General features: G+C 41.0%; 1 protein-coding gene across 2 annotated transcripts in view; it reads right to left on the minus strand.

Annotated features, from left to right (window-relative positions):
* ATRNL1 (attractin like 1) overlaps positions 1–18,487 on the minus strand; it is an 857,293-nt gene that overhangs the window by 494,945 nt on the left and 343,861 nt on the right. For both annotated transcript variants that reach the window (XM_089653036.1, XM_089653035.1), the window contains exons 18-19: positions 17,582–17,800; positions 9,597–9,734 (exon numbers count right to left, since the gene is read on the minus strand). In XM_089653036.1, coding sequence (XP_089509162.1) covers positions 9,597–9,734; positions 17,582–17,800 — 357 coding nt within the window. The remainder of the gene's footprint in view (positions 1–9,596; positions 9,735–17,581; positions 17,801–18,487) is intronic.

The raw sequence follows: 18,487 nt of genomic DNA on the forward strand, positions 1-18,487 counted from the left end.
GAAATACTTCTTTTGAGACACAGTAATATCATCACTGGGATTTCTGCTCTGTGAGAAGATCGAGTTACGTGGAAGGGGGCAACAAGCTCCTGTAAAGATCACAGCACTCTGCCTTGAGCATTATATGATAGAACACATCCCCAGCATCCCTTTAAATTAGTATGCTCATCCCTACTGACCAAAGGGTACTGCAGACCTTAGATGTGCAATCTGCTGATCAGCTGCTGGATTACCCAGTAGAATTTAATCAGGCAACTGATCAGCAAATTTCACAGGTAAGCAGAAGCATGCATATTTAAAGGAGTGCTGGTAATATGTTCTTTCATATAATGCTCAGAAACATCAGTACAGTGACTGACACTAGCCCTAAAGATCATGCCCACACATAACAAACAGCAACTTTAAATGATGGCAGAGAAGACTAATAGCTGTGAGAAGCAGCCAACAAATAGCAGAGATCAAGAGAAGACAAACAGAATGAGAATATTGGAATATTTAGGTGATTCAGACAGAAAATGGCAAGACAGCTGCTGCAACTTCAAAGGGTTATATTGTGGATATGGAAGTTTGCAGGAAATTAAGAGCAATTTGTTTCAACACAGAAGAGGACTTATGATGAAATTATGGGAAAAAAAGGTAAGGTTGGAGTTTGCCTTTAAGCTCCATTTTCTGATTTTCACACAATGTGCAGATACTTTCCACATGAATCTGAGCTATTTTCTGGGTAATTTAACCAGCAAACTTTCAATCTGGGGAAAATCTAAAAGCAATTTGCTACTTTATACAACAGCCGAGCTATTACTGTGCAGTGATCAGTTAAACTGTGAATATTACAAAAGAAGCAGCTACGGAACACAAAGGATATATTCTTGATTCAAGATACGGTACATTAATGCACAGAAATAACATACTTGCTTATACACCAAACGGATCCTCTGGCTGGTCCTGGATCATCAGACAGGCTGGTCCTGGACCATCACATAGAAGCATGACCAAAGTTTGAAAATGATACTGGATAAGTCCTCCTGCGCTTATATGGATAATCCTAAAAGTATTGAGCTGCTATCACCTGACCTGGCCTTAATAGGTGAAACAACACTGACACAACAACCATTTATTTAGTTTGAAAATGCTGATGGTCTGCACTCTTGACTTTGGAGTGCTAGACTTCAATGTGTCAGCAGATTCATCCAATAATCATTAAGTGATCAGAAAAGCGAAACAAAGAGGGACATACAGTACATTCATAAAAGTATTCGGACCCCCTTCACTTTTTACCATTGTGGTATGTTGCAGCGTGATACTACAGTTGTTTAGATTATTTTGTCCTCATAAATCTACATTCAGTACCCCATAATGACAAAGTGAAAGCAGAATTTTAGAAATATTTGAAAATGTATGAAAAAGTAAAAACTGAAATATCACATTAGAATAAGAATTCAGACCATTTGCAAAAACACTTAAAAATTTAGCTGAGGTGTCTCTCATTTCTCTTGATCATTGCCAAGATGCTTATACACGTTGACTGGAGTCCACCTGTGGTAAAATAAATTGATTGGAAATTATTTGGAAAGACACACACCTCTCTATAAAAGGCCTTGCAGCTGACAATACATACTGTATCAGAGCAAAAGCCATGAGGTCACAGAAACTGCCTTTAAAGCTCAGAGACAGGATTTCTGCAAGCACAGATCTGGAGAAGGCTACAAAAAATGTCTGCTGCACTGAAGGTTGTGAAGAGTGCATTGGTCTGCATAATTCTCAAATGGAAGAAGATTGGCACAACCAGGAGCATGGTCACCTGGCCAAAACTGAGCAATCGAAGGAGAAGGGCCTAGGTAAGAGAGGTGACCAAGAACCCGATGGAGAAGGGCCTTAGTAAGAGAGGGGACCAAGAACCCGATGGAGAAGGGCCTTAGTAAGAGAGGGGACCAAGAACCCGATGGAGAAGGGCCTTAGTAAGAGAGGTGACCAAGAACCCGATGATCACTCAGACTGAACTCCAGAGATCCTGTGTGGAGTTGGGACAAAGTTCCGAGATAACCATTACTGCAGTCCTCCACTGATCTGAGCTTAATGGCAGTGGCTAGACGGAAGCATTTCCTCTGTGCACATGAAAGCCCGCTTTGCATTTGCAAAAAAAGCACATGTCCAATCAATTTAATTGACCACAGGTGGACTCCAATCAAGGTGTAGAAACATCTCAATTAAGATTGAGAGAAATGGCACCTGAGCTAAATTTCAAGTGTTGTCGCAAAGGGTCTGAATACTTATGCCAATGTGATATTTCACTTTTTTCTTTTTCATACATTTGCAAACATTTCTAAAATCCTGTTTTGCTTTGTCATTATGGGGTACTGAATGTACATTAATGAGAAAAAAAAGCATTTAAACAACTGTAATATCAGGTTGCAACATAACAAAATTGAAAAAACTGAAGGGGGTCTGAATATTTTGTAAATGCACTGTATATGATTCAGTCTGCCAGTTAACATAGCATTTTTGGGGGTTTTTTTAGTTATTTTTTCTGTTGATCCTACCAGTAGACAGTATATTTTTCTACTTACTGCGGCAGACCAAGTTGGTCAGGTACAGTTACAGCGGCTAGGACAAAACCATATAACACTACTAGGAAGGGAGGTAGATCAAAAGAAAGTCCGGGAGGCCACACTAAAGCACATATCCACTTGATTGTATAAAAAAAGAAGCTTAAAAACACCATACTGTGTGCCAGTAGAGGAAAAAAAGGTTCATGCGTATCGCACTAACCTCTGCGTTTAATCATAACCCACAATAGGAATGATGCAAAAGTCTTTTTAAGCTGCTTTTCTATACAATAATGTGGACATGTGCTTTATTACGGCCTCCCGGACGGAGTGGCGAGCCTACCTGGAGCAGCGCTACCTTCTCTTTTACCAGGAAGGCTTACAACAGTCCACTTGAATACATATGACTTAAAACTTAAGGACCTGTTCACACTATAAGCAATTAACTATTAACTGTGTTTTTCCGCATGGATAAAAGGCAGGTAACTGCAATGACACACAGAAATGAATACTTTTTTTGTGTGTCATGTTCACGTCAGAATGCAGTGTTTCTCTGTATTTATATCACACTGCTCCGGATGGCCGTGCATGTAATCATAGCACATCACACTGCTGTACAGTGACATGAATGAAGTGTCACTTTGTGCACTTCTCATAAAGTTCTGCACTTTGAAACATTGGTGTCCGATTCTGCACACTAAACTACTCCGGTTTAGTGTGTGGGCAGCAACATTGTGGGCTGCGGGCTAGCGTGAATGGGCCCTAATTAAAGAAAAACTATTGCTGTAACTGCTTGAAAATGTTAGCTGGAGTTGGGCTTTATTAATTTTTTCTAATTAAGTTCACCTAATGCTACATCTATGACAAGACTAGCAAAACGCTGCTTTGTGATCTTACTGCAGAAAGAACAACTTCGGCACCCTATTACAAGAAGTGGAACAATAACTGGCACAATCAACAGGTGTTGATGGTGCTAACAGACTGCACCATATCTGTCAATTTTTTCCGAACTCGACTTTAAAGCAGAAATCTGGGCAAATTTATTTTTGAACCATGCAGTGGGGCTGTGGCCGCACTGCATGAGCTAACTGCTCGTTTTTGTCTGAGGGTGAAGGTATACTTACCGAATCCACCGATTCTCAAAGCGCAAGACCGCTTCCTGACGCTTCTACCCCCCTGCATGCTAGTGGTCTTGTGAATGGACTGTTTCTGAGGTCATCATGCCCATAGACTGACTCCAGGCATGAGGACGGAAGAAACACTCCACTGCTGGACATGGGGGAGCGTTTTTTTTCAGAGGATTGGAGGACAGGGTAAGTACAGCTCTTCCCTAAACCCTTAAACAAAATGAGTAGTTTTCCCATGCAGTGCGGGCACAGCCACACTGCATGGGAAAATAAAAAATGTACATGGAGTTCTGCTTTAAATGTATTTGTAAAAGTGTACCTGTCAGGACATCACTTACTTGTGACAGGTGAGGTTCCTGCACTGAGCCGTTGGCCACCATTGGCTGACTGCCATAATCAGTGCTGATTTCAGGCATAGCACACTGTACCACAACTGTATGGTCCAGGAAACAAATAGGCTTCTCATAGTTGGGCTGGAGAAGTACCAGCATAACTGAGGACTAAAAATAGGCTGCAGTCAATCACCGAGATACGTATATGTCATTAGCATCTATGGTCAACGGCTAAAATCTCATATCATGGCGAGAGACACATGCTACCCCCCTCTGTCATCCTTCCTTGATAACTTAAGTTATGTTTCTTAGCACTCATCCCGCCTTCCCTACTCTTCCCTCCCCCCCCCCCCGTTTTTTTTTTACTTTCTCTCTCTCTCTCTCTCTTTTCCCTTTCTTTTGCTGGGACGGTGCTTTCAGCATGCTAAACTTAACATTTTCATACCTGACCTAGAATCACATTATCAATTAACATACCTCAGTGTAATTTCTCCACATCCACCGTTCTCAAACATTTTCTCTAATGTCAAGGATTCCATGTTCTGGTCTATCATGAATCTACGCACAATATTGACAATAGGTTCTTATGACCATAGTTACTCAAAACCTCTTAATTTTTTTGTCCTTCTAGATTCACATCTTCCTCTTAGTTCTCTAAGTTGTTGTTTGGGGTCTGCCCCCTCATTCTGTGTTCATCTTCCATGCCAAGTTTTTTTTTCTTTTTCTTTTTGTCTGACTTACTCTCATTATAATGCTAGATGCTTCTAGAAAACTGTCTCATCGATACAACCCATGCTTTTGTCTATGTTTTTCGATGCTCAATAAATCTTTATTGGACAAAAAAATCTCATATCATTTAGCCAGTAAATCAGGGTCTAAAATGGCTTTGTTGTAAGCGCCTATACTGTATTACCTGTTAATTCTGCCAGGTGGACAACTTGCTGTTTCCCTCTTCTCAAAATCTGCATTCCCTATAGCCACCATCAGATAACTAATTGTGTCCTAAACTACAAGTGTATGTGGCTACCCAGCAGCATTGCACATTACTGCAATATACTGCATGTATCGCCACTCATAGCCAATAGGATGCCCCTACTTATTATGCAGACCACAAAAGCTGCTGGGAAGTATTGTGTAAAGGTGCTAGCAGCGCTGCTCAGCGAGGTAATGCTTACCCTGCACTGCAGCTCATGCTTGTGGAGCGGAAATATAAGAATAGTCAGGGACAGAGTTCTTGCTAAAAATTAAGGGGCTTTTCTAACCATGCTATGCAACGCTGTGATGAACTTTGGTACAGAGCTTATACAGGTGTTGAGATAACAACATGGGATTCGTTTTTGTTTTGTACTTTCTATCTTATTCTGCTACTTACAAGGTTCAGATTGTTTGACACGTCTCCCTCCCCCTCCACACTCAGCTTCATCCCCAAGTACAGGATTTTTGTGCAGATTTCATATATCAATATCTTTCTGCCCAGGTCGTCTCGCAGGATGTTGTTATACAGTTCACGAGCTGATCAAGATTTGTTGGTGATAACTTATTAATCTATTCCAACATAAAATAAACAATAGGCTGTCTCAGAAGCCGCCACATTTACTGTCCACTATACATCACCCTGCATCGATTCTGCGAGATGTAGAGAGCGCTCTGCATCAAGTCCCTCAGTGACATGGCCATTGCTATTACTACACTACTTGTATAATTTATTGTGGAAGAACATTTAGAACACAACAAAATTCCATTATCTAGTTTTAGTATTTATTGTTCTAACACCCCTCTGAGCCTGATATGAAACCATTATTTCATCAACTATCCTACCATTTACAGCACCTGAGGTACACTTTTAGTAGCGTTTGATACTCTGATTCATTCTGAATGGCTTCTTTCACTGTATCATAATTGCAACATCAATGAATTGTTTCTTATACTGTATTATGTAATCTACAGACAATCTCAACATCAATCTTCAAGCGTAAACCAAGAAGTTTGACTTACCTGTAAACTTCATATCTTTAAGTATAAGGCAGAGTATTCACAAACCCTGGGCGCTTTACAGGACTTGCCCCCAGGCGCCTTCCCTAAAACTCTACCCTACTTCATGTGTCCTCAGTTTTGTAGCAAACAATACAAAGTATGCAAAGGAATGGAAGGGAGGTTGGCCTGCGTCCTATACTATACTCCAAGATATGGAATTTACAGGTAAATCAAAATTCCTCTAGTCTTAATCATACAGTACACAGGCTGAGTATTCATACATCATGGGACAACCTCAGGCAATGAATAGGAAGGATAGGCTACAATTAGGAAATAACTGTGCCAACAGGCCCAAACAAGAAGGGTCAGAAGACTCAACTTTAGAGTGCAGCTGTGAGAGGCATTTGGCAAAAACTTGCATCTGCAGAAGTCTGGACATCCACCTGGTAAAACTTTGAAAACGTATGGACCAAGGACCAGGTGGTGGACCTACACAGCCGAGCTACAGAAGCTTGGTGCTAAAATGCCCAGGAAACTCCCACCAATCTGGTGGAATAAGTGCATGACAGGACAGATTTTTCTTTTGAGAATGTAAGCTCTTGCAATCAGATTCCTTAGCCATCATGAGATGTGGACTTTGAAGCAAATTGTCCCTTGCAATGTCCCGAGGACAGGACAAACACAACATCTGTTTGTCTGATTGGAGCAATAGATTTGAGGCATAAACTAATGGCTCTGACTATATCCAGACAATGTAGAGAGATTTCCTTTTGATGTTTAAAAGCAGGGCACATGGATAGTAGGACAATGTCGTAATTGAGGTGGAATACTGAAACCACAAAGAAAGGCTCTCTACAAGAACGTCCACCAGTTCAGAAAGATATCAGTTTGAAGGAGAGATCCTCTAGAGGAATATCTCTGATAAGTTCAAATGGTGGTTTCTGCAGGGCAGAGAGAACCAAGTTGAGATCCCAAGAATGCACAGGGTGCTGCAATGGGGATTTAACACAAGATACATCTTGAAGAAGGGTTCTTACAAGGGATAGAGAAACCAGAGGCCTTGGAAAAAAGAATTGATAAAGATGAGACTTGCCCTTAGAGCACACAAGGCCAAGTTATGGCCATGACCCGTTTGTAGGAAGGCCAGAAAGTGAGACACAGAATAATCTCTGGGATGAAGTGATTACACCAGGACAAAAAAGGATTTACAGGTATGGTAATGGATCTTCCTGGAACAGGTTTTTCTTGCTGTTGGCAAGGTAAGAATCACAGACTCAGAAACTCCTCTATACCTTAAGGCCTGGGTTTTAACAGCCATGCAATTAGAGACATAGATTGAGAAAAGGATAGAATAGAGGGACTTGAGATAGCAGATTTGGCTTGTTGGGAAGAGGCCATGCGTTGTCTGGTAGAAGCCTGGGTATTTCTGTGTACCATGTTCTTCTGGATCAGTTTGGTGCAAGTAGGATCATCATTTTCCCCTCTTGCTCTATTTTCTGGCTCAGACAAGGCAGAATACAGTCTGGCAGGAAGGCATAAATTAACCAAAATTGAGACTAAAGGATTATTAAGGCATCCAATGTTAGAGCTAGAAGATTCCTGGTTCTAGCCACAAACAGAGGTAGTTTGTTGAATCTGGAGGATAGGATGTCCACCTTTGGAATCACTGGAACCAATTTTGTCATATCAGGTTAAAGACATTTGGATGAAGGGACCAAAAATCTTAATTAATCCAGTGGCAGCTGAGATAATCAGCTTTCCACTTATTTCTTTCACCCAGTGACCAGAACTCTAGAAATGTAAAATTTCTGGAAATTTTGAAACCATTAGAAAAAAAAGGTTTTTCCCCTGTTTTTTTTTTTCTGGAAAACAAAATGGAAACTTTTGGAAAAATTGAAAAAAAAATTCAGTGTGCAGTAATTGTACAAATATAAAGCCATTTTGTTACACTGGGAACAGGAAATGCATTGTATATAGGAAACATTTTATGGTTATAAAGATAAACTCATTTGCCAGACACATTTACCCTTTTACCTGTCAATTAAGGCCTGACAGGACAGAAATTATCTACTGTATCCCAACCATCACCTAACTGTATGAGGTACAAGATGCAGCCCACTAGCAAACTAAACTGGAGCCTTTCAACCACAGTGCCCCCTAGTGGCAAAAATGCATATTTCACTTGTCTGAGCACTGCATTGAGAAGTACAGTGTTGCTTGAATTGTATTCCAGGATTTACTTGTCTTCAGCTGAGAGAATTTGCATTAATTTAAGACAGTACATAACGTCTCAGAAATATTTCATTAATGTCTTCATGTTACATAGTTTGAATGCCATGTCACAGATATGAAAAATTATAGTCAATTTTTCAAAATGTTTTTTCCCAATTTTTTAAATGTTTTTTCAGGCCTTCCCATCTCTACAGAACTCTCATGCAGAATTGTCTAGATAACCTGCAGCTTGGTTGCCCAAGTTTTGAAAAATGCATGCAGAAGTGCAAAGACCGTTGAGAACACTCTGGGAGTAGAGGATTGGCTAAAAAGAGAAGTGAGACAAGTGAGACAATGTGATTGTTCGCCACTGAAAAGCACAGAAAGCGTTGATGAGGTGGGTAAATGGGAATATGCAGATGCAATATAAATTCCTCTTGTCTCGGAGAGGCAATTATATCTTAATATGAACAGGATATATATAGATCTCAAGTTTACAAGTCTTTCTATATCTCTTTTTTTAGCCCTGAAGAAGGGAGATCTTTGAGTCCTTGAAATGCACTGGCTGCTTCATGTTTTCCTGCTATGAAGTAATAACAGTATTAAAGCTGTGGGACTCCCAAACCTGTTATTTGGAGTTCTCATTAGACTTTATACATTTCATCAACGATGTATGTGAATATTTCATACAGGTGGACTACAGATCATAATTTAAATGGTTAGATGGCCAAGGTCTTCTCTTTGTAGGAGCAAGGAGGTAGGATCCAAAAGGGCACCAAGCATCTGAATAAAATATTGCAGGAGCGCCCCCTAGGATCTCTCCTCCTGCCTTTGGCAGACCCAGGTCACAGATCGACAATGCTGATAATCCTCCTCTTCAGTCTACATGAGAACACAGCTGCAAAGGGTGACAACGCTGCTGTCAAATTATGACTGGAGAGATAGCATTGTCATTCTGCAGAGGAAGGGGCTATGTACTGGCAAAATTACAATGAATAAATATGGTAAATAAATAACAAGTACAGTTAGACGAATGTAAAGGCCTGTGTTAGCTAGCTTTCGCTTGTTTCAGGCAGATTTTACACTTCCATACCCACTTGAAGCAGGTCAACTGCAATTAATTCTCAATGGTATCAAATGTGTGTGATACCGATTCCACTGACACAAGCCCAAAGCCTCACCTAAAGAGATCAGGACAATGTATTTTTTATTCCAATGGTCCCTTCTTCCCAAAAACCGCATTCTTCCACATTCCCCAATCATATCACATTCCTCAGCCAGGTATCACCTCCTGAAATGAAGGTTACCATAGACCACGTCACCAGCCTGTGCCCAGTCTGCATCATCAGCCACTCATCACACAGAAGTCAGACATGGAATATGACAGGATAACCTGTATTACTCACCTTCACACTCGCCACCATTGGTGGGGTTACCATGGAACCCGGGCATGCAGGTCTCGCAGTGTTTACCCGTTGTGAGATTTTTACACTGCTCACACACGTTGTTGTTGATGCATGTACTGTGCCCGTTACACTGGCAGGCTGGAAGAGAGAAGATAAGGGTCAGAGGTCACTACAACATCAAATCGCGTTATCAGTCCATAACGGATGAGAAATCTGCAACTCTGACCACTAAAACACATATAAGAATACATTATTTTCAATATTCCCCAAATCTTCCTAAGAGATAATACATGATCTGTAATGTATATAGGCAAAAGGAGGATCTACCTGAACTGGAGGTAAAGTGCGTCTAAAATCACATAGTTACTTAGTCTGGTTGAGAAAAGACACAAAACTGTCTAGTTTGACCAATAAAAGGAGAAAAAAAAATGTACAATCCTATATACACAATCCTATACCCAGAGTTGATCCAAAGGAAGCAACAAAACCCCCAGAAAAGCATGATCCAATTTGCTCCATCAGGGGAAAATATTCCTTCCTGATCCCCCGAGAGGCAATTCAAAACTTTTTTTTAGTTTTGGATGAAGTGATAAGGGCTTAGAACTCCAGTCAGTTTCCTGAAAGAGAAAGAGAGGGAAAACCGCAAGCTCGACAGAACACCCAGAACACCTGGCTGGGCTATACAGTTTCATAATTCTTCTACTGCATCATCCATAACATACAATAAACATTTAAGAGGGCTGTGGGAATCCCTTGTAATGGGCACAGCAGGTGTACAGACCCAGGAATTCACCGCATGGATGGTGGGAACCCCTCATCTCTGGAGGTTCACTGCAGGGATGGGAACCCCTCATAATGGGTACAGTAGGTGTAGAGACCCAGGAACCCAATGCATTAATGGTCGGACCTCCTATAATGGGCAAAGCAGGTGTACAAATGCAGGAAATCAGTGCATAAGGGGCACACCAGTTGTAAAAATCCAGGAACTCAGTGCATGCATAGTGGGAATCCCCCATAATGGACACAAATGGCGTACAAAGACAGGAAACCCCCATAATGGGCACAGCAGGTGCACAAACGCAGGAACTCAGTGCATGCATGGTGGGAACCCCCCATAATGGACACAAATGGCGTACAAAGACAGGAAAATCCCCGTAATGGGCACAGCAGATATACAAACGCAGGAACTCAGTGCATACATGGTGGGAACACCTATAACCAGCAGAGCAGGTGTGTGGCGCTGGGAGCTCAGTGCAGAGATGGTGAGAACCCCTTATAATGGGAACAGCAGTCTTGCAGACCTTGAAACTCATGGATCGTGAAAACATGCATGGATCGTGAAAACCCCTCATAATGGGTACAGTAGGTGTAGAGACCCAGGAGCTCAGTGCATGCATGGTAGAAATCCCCTATAATGGGCACAGCAGGTGTGTGGAGCTGGGAGCTCCTCATGATGGGCACAGCAGGTATAAAAACGCAGGAACTCCATGCATGAAACTTCCATAATGGGCACAGCAGGTTTGTGGAGCTGGGAGCTTAGTGCAGGGATGGTGGGAACCCCTCATAATGGGCAGAGCAACTGTGCAGATATTGGGAATCAGTGCAAGGATCTCGCCAATAGAATGCCCAAGAAAGAGAAGATACTGTCAAATGATTTAAATCTCCAGTATTTAGCAAACACCAGGATATTAGTTTTGGGTGAACTGACAAGTACTAGAATTATGTCCTATGGCCAGTTTACTAGTAATGGAAATTCACATCATCTGTGACCACCTTGCAGCTACATGACACACTTTCCCACAGTTTACTCATTTTAGGAATGAATAAAACTGACTGTTGAGACACCCACACATTGAACCAAACCCGCGACAATTTAGTCTTATGCGCCACTAAATACACCTCGAGGATTCCTGCTGAATGGAATGTATTTAAATCATCCCGATAAAATCGCTGTGTAGAAGTTCATTCCTTTCTATGATCAAGCTTGATAAGTGAAGAGAATATTTGTGCAGGACCAGCGATAAGAATTTCACACTGTCCGCTGGAATGTAATTACGTACTTGCAGCGACATTACAAAAATAAAACGATAAGGAAAAAGGCCTCACTCCAACGCTTAATTTGTCTTTTACATATAAAATAATATTGTTCAGTGACAAATCATTCAAATACAGCAGGAAAACATTGTATTATTTATGAGGGAAAGGGGGCTGAGCAGTGTGGTCATGTATTATTCTCTACACGAAGAATCCAGAAATACAGAACGGTCATTTTATCTATTCACACACAATCTGCCAGAATACATAAATTATAGAATTATTTCTATAAACTTGAGATACAAAATAACGGATTTAGTGGTGACAGCGAGAAACCAGCAGACATACCACAGAAATGAAAGAAATTCCCAAATTCTGACAATTAGGTCCCTCTACTAATGACAGAAAACATACGATGAACAGATGGTATAGATTTGTAGGCATGTTCAGGTACGTATATTCTATAGGTATGTTATTTTGCTCTACTATTCATTTCTAATACATATAAATAACTCTGATTTAGGCTGAACTCCGGGTAGATAGAAAAGAAACATATTAATCTCTGTATTCATTAATACATCATTTAATGTCGTTTTTAAAAGTACCCAATTGTGACCTATTATAAGCCTTGCAGTCTCTGTACAACAGAGCTCAATCTAGGAGAGGAAGAAGCAGCACAGGCAGCTATTCAGTTGTGCTGCAGTTATGTGCGAACAAGATACTTGTTGACTGGAGCAGATAGAGTGACAGAGAAGTGAGCTTATCAGTCTGTTGCTTTTCCTTTCACTGTCCAATCACAGATTAGGGGAGGGACAAGACCTGTAGCAAGCTTCTTCTTTTAGGGCTCATGTACACTGCAGCTGACAAACTGACATTCAGGAGCTTTTCTGCATTTATTTCAACAGCCCCTGAACTCTCCCTAATGTTTTCCTATGTGTCCATGTATACTATGTCGTTTACAGGCAGTTGAGTTTACAGTCGTTTTTTTGAACGCACCAAACTTGCGTTCGGGAGTAGATTTTATCAGAGTTTCAAACGCCAAATGCTTGTAAACGCGGCTAACCATGTTTATAAGCATTTGCGTTTAGAAGCGTTTTTTAACTGTTCCATATCCAAATGCTGTCCGGAGCCTTTTTTCATCATCAGAAATGCATGCAAAGCGTTTTCCATGTATTCAAATGAACCCGGTATACCAGCGCAGTCAGTTCCAAGTTTTTGCGTGAAGGAAAAAATGGTAGAATTATGCTCATGATGGGATCCATAGTGAACACAACCAGAAAAGACAGGTCATCTCAATACATACTGCTCTCTCTGCTTCTGCTCTCTCTATTTCTCTCAAAATGTCTGAAATAGTTAATTTTTTACTGTTTTTCAGTGCATTCTGGGCATTTTGGAAGGTCTCCTGATGTTATCTTTAAAAAACACTTCTAAACACAAACACACATAAATGCGCATAAACGGTATGCAAACGTGGCTAAACAGACGTTTTTTGATCTACGTTTTCCAGCAGTCAGTTTCCATCATTCAGAAGTGTTTTCCAAACATCCTGTGTACATGGAGCCTTACTGCCCAATCACAGGCTTGGGAAGTGTCAAGACCTGACCTGCAGCAAAAATAAATCAGGTTTTCTGCTCTACTAGACAGGACTGTGATGTGTGGCAGAGCTGTGTAAATCGCAGGACTGTGTAAATCTTTAACAGGTATTTAGCTTGTTGACTAGAGTTCAGCTTTAAGGCAGTATAAAATCCAAAAGCAAACATTTATTATATTGCAGCTTACCAATTCTTAGACGTGATGGCTGTATACGTTTTCTTTTTTAGGTTCTCCTTCCTTTATTTTTACCTGGTGATCAAGCCAGTTTAAAATAATTCTTCTAAACCAAACACAGTCCAGAAGTAATGGGAAGTGTCCCGATGCCATCCAGACAAGTTTATTTATCAGAAAACAGATGTAGCAGTTAGAGGGTTGAGACAAACCATTTACTACTAACAAAAGGTGCTTACAATAGCTTTTTTGTTTTTTTTATATAAACCTTTATCCTAAAGGGAACACAACTGTTTGCTGTAACTGATTATAAAGTGTCAGCTGGAGTTTGGCTTTAATTTGTTAGTGTATGTCAGTCTGCTAGTACATCTAACACCCCTCTCCTCCAGACTGACAATGCTGTCATTTAAAGATATCTCCTGTCAAATGTAAACTCCCTCCCACCTCACCTAAAACATAACTCGCTTATTACATGGCGGGAAGTCGAACGTAAATTGGGGGTCTCTCCGTGGCTCTCTCTTTTCCTTCCTATCCATCATAATCCCTCCTCTCCCCCCACAATCCTATGCAGCCTATGAAACCTGGTTCGCTCATGAATTAACTTTGGTACAACATCTATATGACACCTCTATGGGTTCCCCAAAGCCTCTTAACAGCCTCCTACAAACCTATGAACTACCATCACACCATTTTTTTTATATGCTACAAGTAAGGAACTTTGTCAACTCCGCCACTTAAATCCACTAGATTCCGTACGACATTAATTGATATCTTGGCCTCTGAATCTCCTGTACGTGAAACCCTTCGTGGCATATAACTCTGTAAAATCCTGGGTCAAAGACTTTGACAATGCCTTTACAGCTGACCAACTACTATCAGGCTTCAACTCCACATGCGCCTTCAACCACAACGAATTCTGGCGCGAACAACAACTTCACTGTGCCTACATGCCCTGTCTCTACTCGAGAACTGATTGGCTCTGTCCACTTGCCCTCTCTGTGGTAGCCACAAACCTTCGCTACGCCACAGACTTCGGCTCTGCTCTGCTATATCCACCTTCTGGAAGCAAGTGATCAACTTCATAACCTTTATCACTACCTCCCAATTGACCATTGATTCGCTACTTCTCCTCTTCGGCTACATGGAACAGTCAGCTACAGGACCCTCTCCCTCTCAACTGTTAGCTCTCAGAAATAATAAACCTTGGATATCTATTTGTCTCTTGATAGCGAGAAGGGCCATTCTCCGGAAATGGGTCTCCAACTGTCCTCCAACTTTAACGGACATAACACAAGATCTTAACTCTTAACTCCTTACTACGCCTTGACAGGCTTAACCTAATCACCTCTCCGACCAACTCCAAAGCGACTCATTACCGCCGAAAGCGGAAGTCCTACATTACAGGATCCCTCTCCGCACAGGAGCAGGCATTTTTTCTCCAGGATCCCAGCCTCTTGAGCCGTTCTACGAAACCTCTCACATATCCTTCCTGCTGCAATGGTGCTTCTCTCATAATAATCAGCTGATTTTGGTTAATTATGATATGCTGTCGATGTGTAATATTCTCTCTCTACTTTCCACTTCTCTCTTCACTCCATTTCTCTCTTTGCCTTCAACTTTGACCTGATCCCTCGATAGGCCTTCCAACACTGGGTCATTCGTTCACTAGCTAATAACATATACCATAGACCTATACCAGGCAACTGGAGCTGTACACTCCCCATACACCACTCCTTGCGAAACTCGAAGCCACTGACCTCCCCCTTCTTTGCTCCCAATCAAGCCACTACTCTCTCGAAATCAACTCCAACTCATACACATTTTACTCTATCCTTCTTCCATTTCTCTCCAGCTTATCTGGGTCCCTGGGTAATAACCCCCTCTTCCTTTATACTCCCCTCCTCTTCTTTTTCCCTGGCTTGTCTTTGGCTCTTCCTAATTCTCACCTTGAACTTCAGCTACTCCACCTGCTTTCCCTTCCCCCCCCTCACACCTTTAGTTCTCTTGCTCTCCCTCTCTCTTCAGTCCCCTTCTTCTTCCATATTCTAGTACTTCTCCCCTTATGCACTCTTTCTTCTATTATCCTCCTATCCAGCCCCCGTTCTCCTGCCCTCGTTTATTTTTTTTTTTTATTTCTAGAGGAGATCTGTGTGGAGGAGTGGGCCAAAATCCCTGTTGCAGTGCAAACCTGGTCAAGAACTACAGGAAATGTTTGACCTCTGTAATTGGAAACAAAGGCTTCTGTACCAAATATTAACTCGGATCTTCTCAGGTGTTCAAATACTTATGTTCTGCAGTGCAAGACAAATTAATTCTTTAAAAATCATACAATGTGATTTCTTAAATTTTTTTTTAATTCTGTCTCTGAGTGGGAATGCACCTACAATGTGAATTTTAGACCCCTCCATAATTTCTAAGTGGGAGAACTTGCAAAATCGCAGGGTGTTCAAATACTTCTGTTCCTCACTGTATATGTCATATGTGTACTCGCCACTTTGCAATATTCTGTTTTGAGAAAACCCAATAAATATTCTTTAAAAAAAAAAAAAAGATGTCCCCTGTGTATCTTCATCTAGAGTGGGGGCATTCTAATACAGGAGGTGTGTTATTAGCCAGATCACCAGTTGAAAACAGAGTGGAAAAAAGTCTAAAAAAAAACAAAAAAAAAACTAATGCAACCACCACATTTTATGATTGGTAATCTGCAATAGAGAGTATTAGATTTTTGGTTTAATTCCAATTTAGGGCTTATTCACACCATACGCACATGAAAACTGATGGGAAATCTGCACGGATCCAGCTTGCAGACACATGAGTTTACATCTGTTACACATCAGGTTTCATGTGCGTTTCAGTGAAATTTTATGCATGTTGACATCAGTTTTTAGGCATGTCAGTTATGTGCCCTGTTCACACCACAAGGTTGTTGTCACGTTAGTTTATTTCTGCACAGAAATTTGCATACACATTGCAGATTCCTGAACAGAAAAAAATCTGCACATCATACCAGTGATACTAGGAAAACGGATGTCCCAGCAAATGGTGTGAACGGGGTCTCAATGTTACACTGTGCAACAATAACAGCACAAAAACTGCACATACATAAAGATATGCGCAATGGAAGCTTTGCTATTGTATTGTAACTGTTAGCTTACAATCTTCTTTTTAGTTACACTTTATTAATCTCATTATATGACCTTTTTATGTTTATCCGTGAAGTACCCTCTGGGCTGACAAGTGGTAAATAATGTGTCTGATTAAATCAAGAGATCCACATTCTCAAAATGTTATGACTGCAAATACACTTCACACAGTCAATTTTTTAATACATTTGCAGAAAACAGGAATATGAAATATAAGAATTATTGACCGATGAACTCTGCAGCTACAACCACTGTTCATCAGGATACAATCTGCAATATCCGCTCTGCCTGATGACAGTAAAAAAACATCCTTCATCAGTATAGAGAGGATTCTAAGGGTATTGTGTACCATTTAGTCAGGACTGATGTGTGTGGTTTAATGTTCACAGCACTGCAGAATATGTCAGAGCTATATAAATGAATAATAATATTAGTGTGACATTGGGGGGGGATTAGAGTGAAAGCTCCTATGGTGCAGAGGCTGATGTGATTAGCTCAGTGTTCTATGTACAGCACTGCATAATGTCAGAGCAAATGAAAGAAATATATATTAATAATAGTGTGTGATTGAGGTGAGATTCAGAGTGTGGGCTCCTTTGGTGAAGAGACTTATGTAGGTGGCACAGTGGTCTCTGGGTTGCATTATGAAAGATGTTAAGGCAATATAAATGTATAATAATAATAGGTGTAACTGTATTATGATATTATAGTGTAAGCTCCTCTTATGTAGAGACTATTTGACCGGCTTAATGCCCTCTGTACAGCACTGCAGAATATGTCAGAGCTATATAAATGCATTACAATAATAATAGTGTGTGACTTTGGTAGGACATTAGAGTGTAAGCTCCTTTGACGGAGAGACTGATGTGATTGGCTCAGTATTCTCTGGACAGCACTATTTAAATTCAGAAAATAAAAATAAAACACCTTAGACAAAAAGTTCTATTTTAGGATTTCATATATTAACAAGACACAAGAGGCTGTGACAATAGGGCAGTAATACCCCCTTAGTTGGGATGGCCTGTAAGTGGGTGTCACTCTTACCTGGGCAGTGTATAAAAGACCACTCATAGTTCTTCTCCCGGGAACACAGGCCAGTATCCAGGACCATCTCACTGGAGTGCCTCCCCTGGGGCTTCATAGGACCCCTGGATGAGCCTTCAATGCATTGTCCCTTTCCTGTATTTGAAGGATCGTTGCACCATCCACAGCCGGGGTGCTCTAGGCACTGTGCACAGGTGCGGAACCCTGAGCAATTTTGTGCTGAAATAGGAAAAGATTAAGATAAGCTAATATATATAGACAAAGTGAAAAAGTGCATAAATTCTATTGATTCAGTTCATGAAAACAATGCTCTCCTCTATCGCTGGAAAATATCTACACTAGTTTCTGCCCTGCATAGGAACCCAGAAATACTCCATAGATTTTACTGGAGAAGGAGCTTTCCAAAGCAGAAGTAAACTCAAATCACTAAAAACTCAGAGACAAAAGTGACTGTAACTGAAGAAGTGGTTTGGAGAAGCTGCGGTGTCTACTACTAGCATTTTGAAAAGTCAATTTAATTCCCCCCCATATGCAGGTTTCATTAAAATAGTACTGGAGGATCCTGCTATGAAAGGTTCTTGTTAAGGCACTAACACTAAAACAACATGATTCAACTGAAAGAGTTAGACCCCTTTTACATAGGCGTTCTGATCATGTCCGCCTGTCAGTTTTTCCAGACAGACCTGATTGGAAGGTCCATGCATTCCTACTGGGCAGCACAGTGACTAAATGGTTAGCTCTTCCGCCTGGCAGTACTCGGGTTGTTGGTTCGAATCCCAGTCATGGCACCACCTGCATGGAGTTTGCATGTTCTCCCTGTGCCTGCATGGGTTTCCTCCGGGTATTCTGGTTTCTTGCCACACTCCAAAGACATGCTAGTAGGTTAACTGGATCTTGTTTAAATTG

Source organism: Staurois parvus, unplaced genomic scaffold, assembly GCF_062004578.1.
Source record: "Staurois parvus isolate SC_StPar_1 unplaced genomic scaffold, SC_StPar_1.0 ptg000697l, whole genome shotgun sequence".
Taxonomy (NCBI): Eukaryota; Metazoa; Chordata; class Amphibia; order Anura; family Ranidae; genus Staurois; species Staurois parvus.